This window comes from Aspergillus versicolor (assembly GCF_001890125.1).
Source record: "Aspergillus versicolor CBS 583.65 unplaced genomic scaffold ASPVEscaffold_5, whole genome shotgun sequence".
NCBI lineage: Eukaryota > Fungi > Ascomycota > Eurotiomycetes > Eurotiales > Aspergillaceae > Aspergillus > Aspergillus versicolor.
The window spans coordinates 2,239,299-2,255,853 of record NW_024467528.1 but is presented as its reverse complement, the minus strand read 5'-3'; the positions used below and the strand labels follow the sequence as shown (position 1 = coordinate 2,255,853).

Here is a 16,555-nt window from a genome sequence, read left to right as displayed (position 1 = left end):
ACGCATACGTAACATGTTATGGTAAACGTTCAAAAGGGGGAAGAGGAGTCTCATAGAATAATAGGAAATCATGGCATCAAATAAAAATTACTGGAAGAAGCTGCGGACAGCCGCCTGGTTTTCCGGGCTCACACCTGCGAGGATCTGCTCAGCGTTTAGGCCCGTCGCTTGCACAAGGTTCTTCGCTGAGGTTGCTACGCGGACGGCGGTTTGGCCCTGCAGGGTTTCGGCATCAAGTGCTCGTACAATGTACCCAAAAACTCGGTCTGCGTTTGACACCACCGCGGGGTTTTGTCTGCTAATGGTTAGCTAAGGTCCTCATATGGCCCAGAGTGTATAGGATATAACTTACTGGTCGATCAATTGTGCTAGGAAAGAGTAGGCGTATGGTGCAGCCTCTTCGTCAAAGAGGATAGGAAGTGTACCAATCCAGTTGGAAGCCAATTCCGCCGCGTTGGGAACTTTGCTGGAGTTGTAGTGCAGAATCTTGGCAATGCTTGCGGATGCATTCTCAGTAGCAAAAACATGCTCTTCTGACCGTGCCTGGTTGAACTGCGTTACCTGGAAGAGACTTGGTAAGCAGGCGGCAACAAAATCACTCCATGGCTCTCCGCCCTTCTGTGCAGCAACTCCAACGCCGTAAGCCGCCGCCTGACGATTAGCCGCATTGGTGTCCTGCAGGCCGGCAGCTAATGGCTGGACGATGTGATCCCGGTAGCGCCAGGACTCCGGACCGCAGAACTCAAGCACATCATCCATAATGCAAAGTGCCCATTGTCGCTGCGTAGGGTCTTGACTCGTGATGAACGCATCATAAAATGGCATCAGCTGTTCCCATGCAGGCAGGAAGGATGTTCCCTGGTTCTTGAAGATAGTGTGGAATGCCTTGTTCATATCGCTAAGAAGGTTCTGGTCATCTTCGATCGCGTACTCGTAGTCCGGGTTCTCCTCTTCGCCATCATCCGCTTCAGCCCGGTCCTCGGCTCTCGTCTTCACTCGTACCTGATAGTCCTCCAAGGTAGACTTCGCGGACTGAATGAACGCCTGCAGGTGTTGAGGGCCTAGAGAGTTCCTGCCAACAACCTCGACAGATTCGTAAAAGCATTGGTACATCTCCGCAAGTGTGTCAACTGTCGGTTCCGCACTTAAGACTTCGATGATCTTCTCTGCAACCTTAACCCACATTCCCGCGAAACCAGCTGACTGGACTCCGTGTGCCTTCTTGTACGAATTGAGGAGCTGTGGGATCAACTTCGCCGACGAGACTCGCACGGGGTCGTGGAAGAAGAACGCCAATCCAGGAACCGCGATTTTCTCCATCGTCTCCATCACATATGGCTCGAAGGAAGCTTCCAAAATCTGCGCGTAAATGGTGATGAGTTCGATAGCAGTATTCTTGTCTTCCAAAGCGCTTGTCTTGATACCAATAATCTTGCCCTTAAGCGGCACAAGCTCCCAGCCTTCATCCTGCTCCACTTGATCGATCTGGTCTTCATCATCGAGGAGCTGAATATCAGCCTTTGCAGCGGCAACTGCCAAAAGCGGGGGCATAACTCCGGGAAGATAAGGAACAAAGTCTTGACCCAGGACTCGGCACATCCGACCCCAGCAGTGAAGCAGGTATTGCGACTGAGGATCATCGGCATCGACAATACCCTGTTGAATGTTTCCTAGTAGCTGCACCAAGTCCAGGGCGTCTTGCCCCATCTTATTCTTTCCAACAGCAAGGGCAATAAGAGTAGCACATTCCATGGCCTTCGCACGCAACAAGCGGTATTCCTTGGATTGCTCCTGTTTCAATACGTTAAACAGCAATGGCATGAGGGTTTCGTAATATTGTTCAAAGGCATTCTCAGCAGAATCAGCGATGGTAGCGATCGTGGACAAGGCCTGCTCTTGCACATAGCGCTTGGGGCTGCGGAGAAGCTGCAGCAAGTGCTGCAGGAGATTTGCAAGGTAGGGCTCGAGAACGTTGCGCTCAGCCTCCTCGCAAAAGTTGACCAACGCGGCAGCAGCGTGAGCTTGAACACGAGGTTCGGCACTATTGAGAACCGGAATGATGTTGGTAAGCACAGCCTCGTGGTACTTCTCTTGCATTGTGCCCGCAAAATCGGTGCTCATCTGGCCCAAAGCATTGCAACCAGCATAGCGAACACGCGGGTGAGGATCCTGCAAAGCAGGGACAACAATACGGAGAACTTGGTCCAGCTCTCCAACCATCAAGTCACGGCAACCCTCAGAAATGGCAGAGATGGCCATGAGGGCCGCATGTCGGTCACGCCAGGCCGCCGATGACATCAATTTCGGTATCCATTCGAAAGTAACTGGCAGAACAACTTGGCCTCCAAGTTTATTGGCAAGTCGGTCCATACATTGTTCACCAGCAACATGGTTCAGATCACTTTCTTCCAGATCCAACTAGGAAAAATTAGCATATAAACGAACAAGAGAGGGAGTATAAGGAAGAACGTCACTTACATCCTCGGAGGCATTCCACTCGGATGCATCATCGTCATCCTCACCGATATCGGTCATCAAGCTCAAACACTGGGTCACCATCTGTGATGTGAAATCTGGGTCTTTCTTGCACGTCCCAGGGGCGTAGTCCGCGAATGTGGCCATCAACTCCAGAGCATTCTGCCTGACTTGATCACTAAGCTCCTTGTTTGCGACAACGCTAACACTGAACTTCACCAAATTGTTAAACAATCCCTTGAACATCTTCGGGCTAATTTCTGCCAACTCGATCAACGCCAAGAATGCCGATGAAAGCTCATCGCTCTCAGAAGACTCCTTCAATGGGGGTAGAACGTTGAGCATGTCAGGCATGAGCGCAAAGAACTTTGGCTGCGATTTCTTGGGAAGAGAGCGGAAGAAGGAAGCGAACGCCTCCATGGCTGCGATGCGCACCTAACAATACAAAATCAACGTTAATATTCTAGGGCACTTAAAGTTCGGTAATACATACCGAAACAACATCGTCCTTGAAACCTTTGCCGAAAACGCCTATGACAGCATCCTCATGGGGCTTCTCAATGACACTAGGCGTGGTAGAGAAAATGCGAAAAGAGGCCTCCCGAAGACCAGCATCGGGTGATTGACTGGCTTGGAATAGGATACCTAGCAATTCCGGCCATTGGTCTCCTAAAAAGAAACAACCCTCGTCAGTCCAGATATATCAACCACGACCGATGTCAACCTTAAGCTTGTGCATACCATTTTCGGTGTATTGCCTGGCAATCTCGGCCACCGCGTCACCAATCTTCCTTCGGACGTCATTTGCAGATTCGGTAGTAAGACAAGTGACGAGCTTCTGCCGGATAACCAGTCTCTGCTCGCGGGCAAGGGTTGAGAAAAGTTCTTTCGCCTCGTTGGTAACGGGGTCCTTTCGTGTTTTGGTCGCGATTCTTCGGAATAAAACGGCGGAGAATGAGCGTGTCTATGCGAAAAGAAATAAATAAGAATGAGATTATGTTATTCGTTTGGTGGAATTTGCCGGTAGTAGTAACTGCAAGTGCCGGCAAAACCCCTCATATCAACCCCTCCATTCTGGTGTCATGTACTTACAACTGTATCTTCGGCACCTTCAAGTTGTTCTGCCAGGCCCATCAACAGGACATCTGGGCGGTTTTGAATCCAGTCATTTCCCAACTGCTCTTCGGCCTGTGCACGGACTGTGTTGTCCGCAGTGCTCAGTCCGCGGAGCAACTGAGAGAGGGCGGAGTGGACTTCGGGAGGCAGCAGTGACATCTCGTCCGCTCAACCTCAACTGCCAAACCAAGACAAAGAAAAAAACGGTCAGGGCGCGTTCCCACAGGGAAGTCAGAACGCGGGCCGAGTAATTTGAACCCAAGTGGTCAAGAGTAGCGGGTTGGTAGTCTGGTTGAGGAGGATATTTTTTTCCAGAAAGGAAATTGTTTTGGTGGGGGAGGCGGTGGGAGGTGAAGTACGGAGTGTAGTCCAGCTTAGTTCTTTAGTACGCATTCACCAGGGTGAGGAGGCGATCATGTCAAGAAAGGATATACTCTAACTAATGTATCCCAAGATACAAATTAAAAGGATATATGATGCGCACGTCAGCGATACAGAATTGGAACAACGGACATGAAAGAAGCTGGCTCTCAAACCAATTGAGAACAAAATGTGCTGACTGAGGCAGAAACGTCTTGCGGTTCTTACAAGGAAACGCGCTAGTCCGTGTTCGGTATCATTTGGCTTATGTCAGTTCCTGAGGCATCAGTATTACTCATCTGTTTACAGCCAGCTTGCTTTTGATTTAAAAAGAATTATAATATATCTACCTAATATATTGCTACTAATTCATACAATTACCCAAGCCACAGTAGCCAGAGGACACGGAAACTGCCAAAAAGTAGCGGAGATGGACAAAATGGGCATACAAACGCGCTATTGGGGTGTACAAGAAATGATTAACAAATGATAGATGCACAATTCTAACCTTGTGAAAAAGAATCCAAAATGCCAATTACCGCGAGGTAGCGCGGCTCAGAACGAATACTCCGGCAATGACAGCGGCCAGGGTCACAATCGCCCCAGGGAGCAGCAGGTCATTGGGAACGCCAGCAATTAATTGCTCTTCCGGACCATGGGAGGGGTACGGTTGGTGCGTTCGCGGCTTGGGAGCAGACAGTTCTTCGGAAGACTGATCGTCAGAGATAGGAGGGGTTTTGACCTCAGCAGATTTGACGGTAAGAGGCTCAGGAGCAGGGATAACGGGAGGTTGAGCAGGATCGTGAACGAACAGATCTACCTTGTCTCGACGAGCGTGGCGAGCAATAGTCACAGCATCGGCAAGATCCTGATCAGTAGTGATAGAAACGGTATCCCCTTCGTTATCCACGTAACTTAAAGCGTAGCCAGTGTTGCTAAGTGTGCCATCCTCACAGCTAGCCGCACCCCCAACGGCTTCAACCTCAGGACCAAGCTTTGCAGTAACATGGCCCACCAACTCAGCGATTCCGGAAGCGGGGAGGATGTTGACCCTGTGTACACGACCGCTGGGTGCCTTGAATTTGAAGGGGAATGGGGCGAGCTCGCCGCCGTGGTGGAATTCGGAGTGCTCGTCACCGCCATTATGAGACGCGGACTCGTTCGGGAGTACGCTGTCTCGTGCGTCGAAACTAGCCTTCGGCGACTCGGGGTTGATCATTGACCGGTGTGGGGTATGTGGCTGTTGGCTTTGCGTTTGGCTTCCAGAGACCATGGAATCGGATTCGTTGTCCATGGACAACCAGAACTTGTTCCATGCCGGGCCCTCGTCATCTTGAGTGGACATGGAGTTAATCTGCGAGAGCGGTTTAGAAGGCATTGCTCTCGTATAGCTTCAAATTAATTTCCTGCCCACGTACCTGCTCTAAGGTGGCATATGTAAGTTTGAGCACATCCACCATTCCCACGATCTCGCCGCCCTCGTTCATCACAGGCAGGTTCAAGTAATGTCCATCTATATGCAATTGATTAGTGAGCGGGTTTCGCCAGCTTAACACGGAGATAATACTGACCATGCATCTTCCTAAGCGCAGCCTGGATACTCATATCACTGGGAGCAAAGTCGGGGTGGGGCGTCATAACACGGACAACACTACATGTTGCGGGGTCAAGTCCCGGGGCAATCACGCGAAGGACAATATCTTTGCTGGTAAAAATACCTGTGATGGATCCTTGATCTTGCACAAGTAGGGCAGTAGTATGGTGTTCCTTCATCAACGCCGCAGCCTCTTTGACGGTAGTTCGGACGGAAACTGTCGTAGGAGGCATCCCATCCAAGACGGTTTCAAGTGTGGGACCGGACATTTTCGACCGAAGAGCCTCGACATATTGAATGATCTGCTGAGGCTGGCTAGAGCCGAGTTCTGACTGAACACCTTCCAAAGCATCATATAGCTTCCGGGACGAACTGTAGGCGCGTTCCAATTTCTCCATAGCGTCGTAAAAGCACTTGGTGATATCGAGAACACCAGAGATATCCTGATTCTCGTCCATAACAGGCAAATGCCGGAATCCCTTTCGAACCATCAGATCGAGCGCATCGGTCGCACTTGTATCCGTCCTCGCACACAGTGGGTTCTTCGTCATGATCTCGGAAACAGTGATTTCTCGAGCCTTAAGTCCAAGTCCCACCACCCGAAAAGCAAGATCCTTGGCGGTAAAAATTCCAGCAATCCGGTCATCGTCGTCAGTCACTAGCACACAATCTTCTCTCTTCGCTGCCATCAACTGCGCGGCCTCCGAAATGGTGGTGGAGGGCTTAATCTGGAGAGCGGAACTCGGCTTAAGGGCAAGGACGGTGCCAGGAGGAGCTTTTCGACCGCGGTGCGCTCTTGCTGGATTGTGCCTCTTCTTGTTGAGGTCCGCCTCCAGCTTCCTTCGGATAGCCTGATGCACACATAGTAATTAGAATTGAATGTTTTTAGCCACCCTTCAGCGCTCCCCACTAGTGCCTTCTGGTGGGAGGTTTGAAGGGAAATTTACATACCTCATCTCGCTTCGACTGGTTCTGCCTCTGCCGGCTGCTTGCTGCACTCATTGTGGAGCTACCGATGTCACTGCCCGGGGTATGAGGGGCCTGAGAAGAAGTAATCGTTGACGAAGACTCGTGTCGGGGACGTGGGATATGAGATGCCGGATCACCTCCGAAATCAGGCAACCTGCCTCGTCCGACAGTTCGATGGCTAGTGGTTCCCCGAAATGTTGGAGTTGACGACATGTCCAAGACCTGAATGAGCGGACAAGAATTCAGGGATACAGGGACAAAGGGATGAAGAACGACGGGCGGAGGAGGAGAATTTTGAAGACTGATCGACTGAAACGCGAACAAAAAGAGGAAAACGCAGAGGAAGGAACAGGCGGGATGAGAAACAAAAGATGATGCGAGCCAACGAGAAAGATACGGGCAGACCGCAAGACAGGGGGGAGGTTCCAGTGGTGGAGGCCTTCGCCGAGATCGACTATTTGTTGTCACTGGTTAGCCCGGCTTCGATTTTCGATAGAAATCGGATTCTTCTTCGCAGAACTGATCTCACACGCCCCGTCTATATGGGCATAGCTAGTCTAGTTTCTTATTGTTTATTCTCATGACCAATACCAGGTGATATTTATCTGCTGTGCTAATGATTCTGCGTGGCCTGACCTCCGGTTCGAGTAAACAAAATGCCCCGTATTGGCTGACCGAGCAATCCGCTGGCACGGCGGCCGCTAGTCTCCCTTGGGCAACGCGATCGGCACGTGTCCACAGGTTTGGATATACTTATGCCTGAGGCATGAATAGGAGCAACTTTCATTTCTGCCTGAGGCATCTTTTATCTCGTGACCCAGACTCGCTTAAGGGTATAGGGCTTCCGACACACACTGACATATCCTCATCCCGAGAGAGTCGAGCGTCCCGGTGACTGGAGCCATTTACGACAACCAACCCCGACACCCAAGTACGCACCAACCTCTCCTTTCAACCCCTACCTTTTGACTTTACATTCTCTAACCCGAAATTAGAGAAATCCGTCAAAATGGTCAAGAAGAGGGCGAACAAGTAAGACCGCAACCCTTCCATACCCAGCACAATTTGGACTCTATATCGACTTCCCGGATTGAATGTGACGCCGATGGACGACCGCCATGCACTCGCTCTGGAGAGAATTTCAAAACGCCATGTCACAACGATTGGGAACGAGATAAAAGAGACCAACCCTGCAATTTAAACCGAATCAATCAACATCGAGAGGATCATGAACTAACATTTTTCACAGCGGCCGCAACAAGAACGGCCGCGGCCACGTCAACCCCGTGCGCTGCTCCAACTGCGCTCGCTGCGTCCCCAAGGACAAGGCCATCAAGAGATTCACCATCCGCAACATGGTTGAGTCCGCTGCCATCCGTACGTTCACACCGCCGAATACACCCCCGGCCCGTCGCGCACTGTTACACCGAAAGAGATGGACTACGTGATGAAGGCCCCTAGATTATGGAATGGGTTTTTCGATAGCAATGCGCACGGGTCGAGAACGTCAAATATACAATTGGGCTTGAAACTGACTCGGGCATTCGCTTTCCAGGTGATATCTCTGACGCCTCCGTCTTCACCGACTACGCCGTCCCTAAGATGTACCTCAAGCTGCAGTACTGCGTCTCCTGCGCTATCCACGGCAAGATCGTTCGGTACGACTTCCATCCTGATTCACATCAAATTCGTGTGTTGGAACCAACAGTCTGAACCTAATACTAATGGCTTTGTTACAGTGTCCGCTCCCGGGAAGGTCGCCGCAACCGTGCCCCTCCCCCTCGCATCCGGTACAACAAGGACGGCAAGAAGCTGAACCCCCCTCAGGCCGCTAAGGCTATGTAAGGAAGGTCACAGGAAAAAATGGACTTAGTTTAAACGGCATGAAATGTTGCTTTTCCCTTTTTTTTGTGAACAGATTCTCTTACTCGGTTCAAATGGAATGAATGGGTTTTACTCCCGGGGTTGAAATGACATAATGGTCTCGGAGTATGAGGCTTCATAAAACTATACCAAAAATGAAGATAAGATTATGATGCTTAAGTCCACGCGCGTTGGGGAAGTATCGTTAGTTGTATGCACGACGATTCGACAATGGTGAGAGGTAGACGCGTTCGTAAAGTTCGAATGTTGGAACAACACTTGAAGCCCTCGTATGTGTAGTCTATGGATGTGAAATATATGTACATGGGCGTCATGCCGTTATCACTGCCTACCGTCGCCCCAGCCAACTCGGTAGTCTCAAGGATACAAATACCCTTTCTCAAAATAATTTCCATACATATCCACCATCCCACTACGCCCCTTTGGAGTTGCATTTCGGACAATTTTGATCTCTCCTTTCCAGTGTCCTTCGACATGATGAGCAATGGACAAACGAGAGCCTGGAACAGGACTCGACGCCCTGGCACTTGGAGACGGAGATAAACCCCTAGCCGAACCTGTCGAATGATAAGACTGGGGTGATAATGTCTCAATCGTGTTTCTCCGCTGAGACGCTTGTCGTATAGTCTGCTCATATTCCAATTTCTTTCTTCGTCGAAAAGCAGCCAGCTCAGAGGCAAGGTCAACTATAGGTGCCGGTGCCGGGGTAAAAGAAGGGTTACTGGTACGCAACCCTGGTTGGTTTTTACCTTCTTGCAAAGATAATTTCCCAGAGAATGTGCCTGTCAGGTCCGACATGCCATTTCGAGAGGAACCAAGTTCGTCCGGAGTAAGTGTTCCATTCTCGTTCAGCGGAGGCATGGGGGAGTAGCTGCCTTGGCCATAGCTTGGTATTCCACATTCAGGCTCCCCAAAAAAGCTAAAGTCATCTGATGCCGCGGACCATAAGCGCTCTAAATCCCAATCTCCAGTGGTTGACTTTTGATTTCCAATTTGAGCATTAACAGATTTCCAGGCAGACGAGTTGAAATGGTTTAGTGACCTAGCGACCGGCGTGATCTCGAGAACTAGTTGGCGTAAGCCGAAGAGAGACCTCGCTCGTTCCTGTTCAGCCTTGGCTCTATCTTGTCCGGGTGGTAGGGAGTAATCTGACCCAGCTTGTAGGGTTGCCAGTAATGCTTCGTTTGAGCATGCAGTTATGAACTGCATCAACGACTCCAATATCGGTGAATCGGCAGGCACATGGGAAGGAACGTCTGTGAGCACCAAAACCTCTAGGTGGGGAACTTGGAACGGGTGAAGATAATCGACATAGCTTTGCCTGCCATGTCGTCGGGGCTGGGCCTTGGGTCGCTTAGCGAGTAACTCTTGAATTTTTCGACACCGTGGATCGTCCATAGAAATTGGAGAACTACACAATGGGATGGGCGAGCTTGAGAGGGTACCGATACCAACGCTCGCCGAAGTCGCCTCGTCAGTTCCGTCCGGCCCATACAACACTTCGGGCGCAATCACAGAGCGTCGTGTTTCGTCTATTTGGAGCCCAGGGTCTTCTTCGAATTCTCGAAAGTTTGCAGCTCCATTATCCTGTGGTGTAGTGGGTGATTCGGGGCATGGAGAGCTTCCTGGAAGCTCAAATACAGGAGTCGTGTCCGCGGGTAGTTCATATATCTCCCTGGTAGAAGAGTCTAGCTCACTGAAGCCTGCCGTGCCATCACCCGCTGATAACTCTGGAAGAAGATCTTCGGTCGGTGGCGACTTTCCGTGTGGTGCGATAGAAGTGCAGATAGGGTGATGTGCTCGGAGATAGGTCAGGTTGTCCTTCGCAACTGTGCCCAAGATGGGTATCAGCTTCTCTGAACCAGGATAAACCCTTTGTTCCGCACCAATCAGACTTTCATTAAGGTGTTTTTCTGTATCGACTGTCCCTATATCAAGCACGTGCAGCTGACCAGTTGTTAGAAGGCTTGCTACACCATCAACAGTGAATTGGTTGTCAGCGAGGTAAAGGTGCGTGACACCCGCATTCGGTAAATCTTCAACCCAAGAGCGACCTGTAAGTGGACTGGTTAATGCCTTGCGAAATTTCTCATCCACCACTGGTGAGCGAAGCAGTTTGGACCTAGGAATATCCTGGGAGAAGGGATTGATCGAGCTTGATACAGACAAGCCACGATTCTGTGAGGCCCGTGTATACGCAGCATGGCCGGGCGGTAAGAAACAGGACTGGAGTAATGGCTGAAGAGCCATATCCGTGAGCTTATTGCCCCGCAGGTCGAGCAAACGAACTCTGTGGCCAATCGCATTAGCCAAGTACGCTGCATCAATATCCTTCAGCCCAATGCCCCGTAGCTTGAGCACTTGAAGATGTTCAAGTTGAGATAGTGTAGACAGCACCGTTTGGTCTTTCGCAGACGTTGTATACGACAGGTCGAGGTAAATTAACCCCGGAAAGCGTAACAATGTTTCCGCTAGGCCCAGGGACGTTGTATTCGGCTCACGCTGGGCGATGAGAAGACGTATATTGTAGGTTCGTGACGACAGACTGCTGGATCCAGCGCCTCTAAGCGCCACCATGGCACTGTGATCAAAGAACGGCAGCTGAGATACTATCAAGGACTGTAGACGGGGCAGATATTCGAAGATATCCCTTAGCCACTCAGGACGTGGGCCACCGTATATCTCAGAGAGTGCCGGTGGCATATGAATAGTGTGCGTAAGCATCCGTACTTCAAGACGGGCATACTTGAGGGTCCGTCTGAACCTCGTCAGAGCGACTGTCGTTTCGGGACCGCATTAGTATACTAATAACATCTTTGGAGTGGCAATTACCGTAGACCTCGTCATTTTCAGTTCCGAAATGGGACGCTGGGTTTCCCCATAGAAACGGCATAAACGCGGTATGCCATTTTGAGCAGACCAGGGTGGCCGCGCAGAGGTCACTTGAGGGTATATACGGAGCAATTATAGACAGAGCATCTCTGGTCGTTGCCGATTCATACGACGGTGGCACAATCTCCATCATATGTAGTTTTTAGGACGCAAACACAACACGGAAGAACATAGCTAGCATTGTTTTCTGCTCTTCCCAGGACACAAGGAGCTCGACGAGCGAAAATGGATAAACTGGCAAGAGATGATGACACGGCGCGAGGGGGCCAAGATCATGTTTATAACAGTGCCCAAATGACGGGGCCAGCTTCGATGGGCACCGCCACTCCTCGTGATGGGGGCCGGGGCACCTCATGGGCGCACATTCCACTAGCCTATGACAAATTCCGATGTTGAGATGATGCACAGACAACGCAGTGAACGCACTCCTTGCAAGCTGCACTTTTGATCGATCAACCGATGGCTTGAGGGATCATCGAAACCATCGAAAATAATAAAGATCATCCCCCTGAAGAACGGAGTGGACAGGACAATACGGCCACCAGCCCGCAATGAAGATAATTTACAGGTATCATTACAGTCCCATTACGAGTACAGGAGGCTTATATGACGTCATTCTCGGCGCTTAGAGAAGCGACTAAAAGGCTGGAGCTGTCCTGCAGTCGAGGGAGGAAAACACACCTCAGTAAGCACGTTTGACTGACTTCGCCCCTATCGAGAACGACAGCAAAATGGACTCCTGGCATCGCAATGTTCGTTTATTGCATCAAATTGACGAGTTCCTTGACGTTGATTCCGCCCAACCGCATTATGTCGCCGACTTCATTGCCCTTATAGATGCGGTTTGCGAGGGTCTCTACCATGTTGACGAGGACATCCAAATCCCCGACTCGCAGATCAACCTCCATTTTCTCACGAAGTTGAAGTCGCGTCCCGAGTGGAGAGAATGGGCCATGGCTATGCTGCGGGATGGGCGTATCAATGCTTCCAATCTGACAGATTGCATGTCCTTTCGGGAGCTCGCTGATCTGGCGCTTAAGCAGGAACAATTGCTTCTCCAGCAGCGTCAGATTAAACGGAGAAGTGGCTCGAATGGGAAGGAGTATAATTCTCCGTCAGGGGAGCCACCGACACCCCGGGCGCTCACGCAGAACGAGATCAATGCCTTCGTCGTTGAAGAGATGCGCAATCAGCGAGCATCACGGCGTCTCAGTCAAGTGACTAGTCGCAGTGCTCGCGGACACACCAAACGCCCCAGTCAGGAGGAGATCAATGAATATGTCATCCGGCAGATGCGTCGAGAGCAAGAGCAAACAGCAAGAGTACGCAGCTACAGCCAGCCAGCGAAACACAGTCGGAACCAGCAACTTTCAAAACCAGCAGCAGCCCGCTGTAACTTCTGCGGCGATACTTATCACCCATCAACCAATTGCTGGCGTCGGTGGCGAGTGGCTGCCGAGGCGCTTCAGGGGAATACTACTCCCAAGTTCGTTGAATCTCGAAGCGGGCTACCTACTCAACCACGGATTCATGTCTCCGGGTTCACACCTTTTTAGCCGGGTTGGGGTGCTTGTATGAATATGGTTAGATTTGGTTTCTTTCTGTTTTTTATTTTTTGTGCTTGATGATTTACGTGTGAAGCTATAGCGAGGTGTTTTGGGCAATGGGCATTCCTAGGTTTTAGGGGGGGGCTTTTCTTCGGCTACATATGTCAATAGTGACCAGATTAGATCTAGATTTCATCATGGTTTGAATAACAGGTCAAGAAGAATAGAGTCGTATACTCACTCGACAGTCCAGTATTGTAACAAATGGGAAATATATATCGACAAATTCTAGGAATAGCTTAAAATCAACTAAGCGCACAACGCAGAAGTCGTTGTCTCCGCGGCGCTTGTGAATAGTAGTATATATTTCCGACTACGAGATATTATTTTAATAGCTCGCTACTCACGTCACCTAGAATACCGCACTATTGGTACCTGAGTAGTTCAACATGTTCAAGTAGGGTTGCGGGGCGCGGGCGTGATTGGTCACCGCCTCAGTGCTGGAGGTGGATGGAATGAGAAGCTCGGGGAAATTTTGGTCGAGAGCATTCGGATCGCTCTGCATCAACCCCGTCTTCTGCTGGCCCCTTATTTTGTTTTTGCACCACTGTTATTTTCTCTTTACCTGTTTCTCTTTACAATAAATAAAATACCATGGCCTTCGCCGGCCAAACTCCCACTATTGTTGTCCTTAGAGAGGGTGGGTTCCGCCCGCATTTCTAACCCCTCCTCGCCTTTGTGTGCTGGACTTGTCGACCATTGCTGACCCGTGACTTTTTTTTGTTATCATCTAGGCACCGATGCCTCTCAGGGAAAGGGCCAGATCCTCTCTAACATCAATGCCTGCGTTGCGGTTCAGTCCACAGTGAAGAGCACACTTGGCCCGTACGGAGGAGACCTGTTACTTGTTGATACCAATGGAAGACAGACAATCACAAACGATGGTGCAACAGTGATGAAGGTTAGATGATTTGGGCTGACAGATATGGGATACACCTTACTGACCAGTCGTTTCTTCACAATCTAGCTGTTGGATATCGTGCACCCGGCCGCCAGAATCCTTACCGATATTGCTCGCTCCCAAGATGCCGAAGTTGGAGATGGAACAACGTCAGTCGTCGTTCTGGCGGGTGAGATCCTGAAAGAAGTTCGGGAGCTGGTTGAGCAGGGCGTCAGCGCACAAACCATCGTCAAGGGTCTACGAACTTCGAGTGCGATGGCCGTTAACAAGGTCAAGGAGATTGCGGTGGACATGATTGATTCTGCCGGAAGTGAAGAAAAGAAGGTGGAAACTCTCCGGAGGTTGGCTGCAACCGCTATGAACAGCAAGCTTATCAAGCGAAACTCGGACTTTTTCACCAAGAGTAAGTGTTTACCCCCCTGATAAACGGACTCAAACGTTGTGGGGATGTTGGGTATTGGCTAACTCGTATGGCTATTAGTGGTCGTGGATGCGGTGCTGTCGCTCGACCAGGATGATTTGAACGAGAAATTGATCGGTGTTAAGAAGGTCACTGGCGGTGGTCTCCAGGACTCTCTCTTTGTCAATGGTGTGGCCTTCAAGAAGACCTTTTCCTACGCTGGTTTCGAACAACAGCCCAAGTCCTTCAGGGACCCCAAGATTGTGTGCCTGAATGTGGAGCTGGAACTTAAGAGTGAAAAGGATAACGCAGAGGTCCGTGTTGAGCAGGTGTCTGAGTACCAGGCTATCGTCGACGCAGAGTGGCAGATTATCTACAACAAGCTCGAGGCCATCTACAACTCAGGCGCCAAGGTTGTTCTCAGCAAACTCCCCATCGGTGATTTGGCTACACAGTATGCATCTCCTCGTAACATTTTGCTCACGTTCCATCTTCTGACTCTTGACTTTTCTATCTAGATACTTTGCGGACCGCGACGTCTTCTGTGCCGGGCGTGTTGCATCAGATGATATGGACCGTGTGTGCCAGGCCACTGGAGCAGCTGTTCAGTCGACTTGCAGTGATATTCAAGACCGCCACCTGGGCACTTGCGGCTCATTCGAGGAGCGCCAGATTGGTGGGGAGCGTTACAATCTGTTCTCCGAGTGCCCCAAGGCCAAGACATGTACACTCGTGCTGCGTGGTGGAGCCGAGCAGTTCATTGCGGAGGTTGAGCGAAGTTTGCACGACGCTATCATGATTGTTAAGCGTGCACTGCGCAACACGACCATCGTCGCCGGTGGTGGTGCCTGCGAATTAGAGCTATCCGGCTACCTCCACCGGTATGCCGACCGAAATGTTCCCTACAAGCAGCAGGCGGTTGTCAAGGCGTTCGCCAAGGCATTGGAGGTTATTCCCCGACAGCTGTGCGACAACGCAGGCTTTGATGCTACGGATATTCTAAACCGCCTGCGAGTGGAGCATTACAAGGGCAACACTTGGGCTGGTGTCGATTTTGACCACGAGGGCGTCCGTGACAATATGGTGGCGTTTGTGTGGGAGCCTAGCTTGGTTAAGGTCAACGCCATTCAAGCGGCCGTGGAGGCTGCTTGTCTGATTTTGAGTGTCGACGAGACCATCAGTAAGTTTTACCTAATGCACCCCTGTGCGCTTTTGATCCTGGGCGCTGACTGAATTTTCCATCACAGAAAACGAAGAATCTGCTCAACCTCAGGGTCCGTCGCGTGGCCTGCCGCCTGGTGCTGCACAACGGGCTCTTGGTGGAGGCCGTGGCCGTGGTATGCCGAGACGATAGATTTCACGACAGTGATGACATAGCGGAGTGGATTGAAAAGGGATTGGACCGCCGCCCGTGGAAAAAGAGATGAAAATACGGATAGTCAATACTTAGAACTGCACATCGCTGCATCTTACCCTCAATCTCATCAATTAACTAATATTCGGTATTATTGACTCTGCTTGCGGCGGCTTGACCCGGCCACGCGGCATCGAAGAAGAGGAGATAAAACCAAAGATAAACCTCCATTTGATAATAATAATAGCTCGTAGAAAGTGCTCGCTTGATGCATGTGTACCTATGATCGACGCGCTTGACTTGGGCAATTGTGATTGATCAACACTGCATGCAGTTGCTGCTCATGATTCATGAATCGATTGGGTTTATTTCGGGAAACCGACTCGAGCATCGCTCACAGTCAGGCATCGGCACTTGCAGTTGCAGAGTTTTCCTCCACCGTAACGCTCACCGTGCTCGTTCTCTGTTTGTATGATGTCACATGATCCAGATGACCGGATCTCGGGATTCATCCGTGCACACATAAGGCTGAACTTTGAGGGAGAGCCGGAGTAAGACCTCTCAGTAATGCAGGCGAAAAAAAACAGGAACAAGAATAACACCTCCATATTCACGCCCAAACTTCGCGACCTCCGAGGCTCGAGTAACGCGATCCGTGCAGATTATTGGACCAGCCCTCCTTTTGCCGAAGCACACTAGTGAAGCCCAGCTGGCTGAGGATATCGGGGAGGCCGTGTTGGCAGTGCAGCAAAAGCACAGATTGCTTGATCGGGACAAGGGTCCGTACGCGTAACGTAAGGCGCCGTATCGGCTGGACCCAATCGCGGGTGCTTTCCCCACCCGATCTTTCAGGCTGCATCTTTTCTCGCCCGCTGGCTTGCTCCCTCTCCATCACCTCTGCATTCGACAGCCCAGCCTGAGTCCTGGCCCTCCCATTTGTCTAATTTTGGCATCGTCTTGTTTTTCCGGCCTGCCCGTCTGACTATCTGATCATGTCTTATTA

The 16,555-nt window shown here is 50.6% G+C and overlaps 7 protein-coding genes across 7 annotated transcripts; 3 read left to right on the top strand and 4 right to left on the bottom strand.

Annotated features, from left to right (window-relative positions):
* Window positions 1-87: 87 nt before the first annotated feature.
* Window positions 88-3,750, bottom strand: ASPVEDRAFT_132611 (nuclear import receptor PSE1; the record flags this gene model as incomplete). The annotated part of the gene is made up of 6 exons (XM_040806937.1): window positions 88-295; window positions 353-2,418; window positions 2,479-2,910; window positions 2,969-3,144; window positions 3,217-3,439; window positions 3,568-3,750. 6 exons carry the CDS (start codon window positions 3,748-3,750, stop codon window positions 88-90), a joined length of 3,288 nt encoding a protein of 1,095 aa, XP_040668665.1.
* A 508-nt stretch (window positions 3,751-4,258) lies between these two features.
* ASPVEDRAFT_42426 (CBS and PB1 domain protein) lies at window positions 4,259-7,162 on the bottom strand. Its single transcript, XM_040812586.1, has 4 exons — window positions 6,497-7,162; window positions 5,523-6,396; window positions 5,370-5,464; window positions 4,259-5,305 (listed from the first exon to the last, which is right to left on the bottom strand). Exons 1-4 carry the CDS (start codon window positions 6,725-6,727, stop codon window positions 4,487-4,489), a joined length of 2,019 nt encoding a protein of 672 aa, XP_040668664.1. The 5' UTR covers window positions 6,728-7,162; the 3' UTR covers window positions 4,259-4,486.
* Window positions 7,163-7,758: 596 nt separating this feature from the next.
* Window positions 7,759-8,359, top strand: ASPVEDRAFT_132966 (40S ribosomal protein eS26; the record flags this gene model as incomplete). Its single annotated transcript, XM_040806979.1, has 3 exons — window positions 7,759-7,891; window positions 8,070-8,172; window positions 8,254-8,359. Coding segments are annotated over 3 exons (342 nt in total), but the record flags the coding sequence as incomplete, so codon positions are not given.
* Window positions 8,360-8,476: 117 nt separating this feature from the next.
* ASPVEDRAFT_42424 (uncharacterized protein) lies at window positions 8,477-11,176 on the bottom strand. The gene has a single exon (XM_040812585.1). The coding sequence runs from the start codon at window positions 11,099-11,101 to the stop codon at window positions 8,756-8,758; it is 2,346 nt and encodes a 781-aa protein (XP_040668662.1). The 5' UTR covers window positions 11,102-11,176; the 3' UTR covers window positions 8,477-8,755.
* Window positions 11,092-11,318, bottom strand: ASPVEDRAFT_42423 (uncharacterized protein). Its single transcript, XM_040812584.1, has one exon. It carries the CDS (start codon window positions 11,289-11,291, stop codon window positions 11,130-11,132), a length of 162 nt encoding a protein of 53 aa, XP_040668661.1. The 5' UTR covers window positions 11,292-11,318; the 3' UTR covers window positions 11,092-11,129.
* Window positions 11,319-12,021: 703 nt separating this feature from the next.
* Window positions 12,022-12,846, top strand: ASPVEDRAFT_29439 (uncharacterized protein; the record flags this gene model as incomplete). Its single annotated transcript, XM_040810226.1, has 1 exon — window positions 12,022-12,846. One exon carries the CDS (start codon window positions 12,022-12,024, stop codon window positions 12,844-12,846), a length of 825 nt encoding a protein of 274 aa, XP_040668660.1.
* Window positions 12,847-13,385: 539 nt separating this feature from the next.
* ASPVEDRAFT_42420 (chaperonin-containing T-complex subunit CCT7) lies at window positions 13,386-15,897 on the top strand. Its single transcript, XM_040812583.1, has 6 exons — window positions 13,386-13,537; window positions 13,632-13,798; window positions 13,865-14,201; window positions 14,280-14,652; window positions 14,717-15,378; window positions 15,446-15,897. Exons 1-6 carry the CDS (start codon window positions 13,492-13,494, stop codon window positions 15,550-15,552), a joined length of 1,692 nt encoding a protein of 563 aa, XP_040668659.1. The 5' UTR covers window positions 13,386-13,491; the 3' UTR covers window positions 15,553-15,897.
* The last annotated feature ends 658 nt before the right edge of the window (window positions 15,898-16,555 follow it).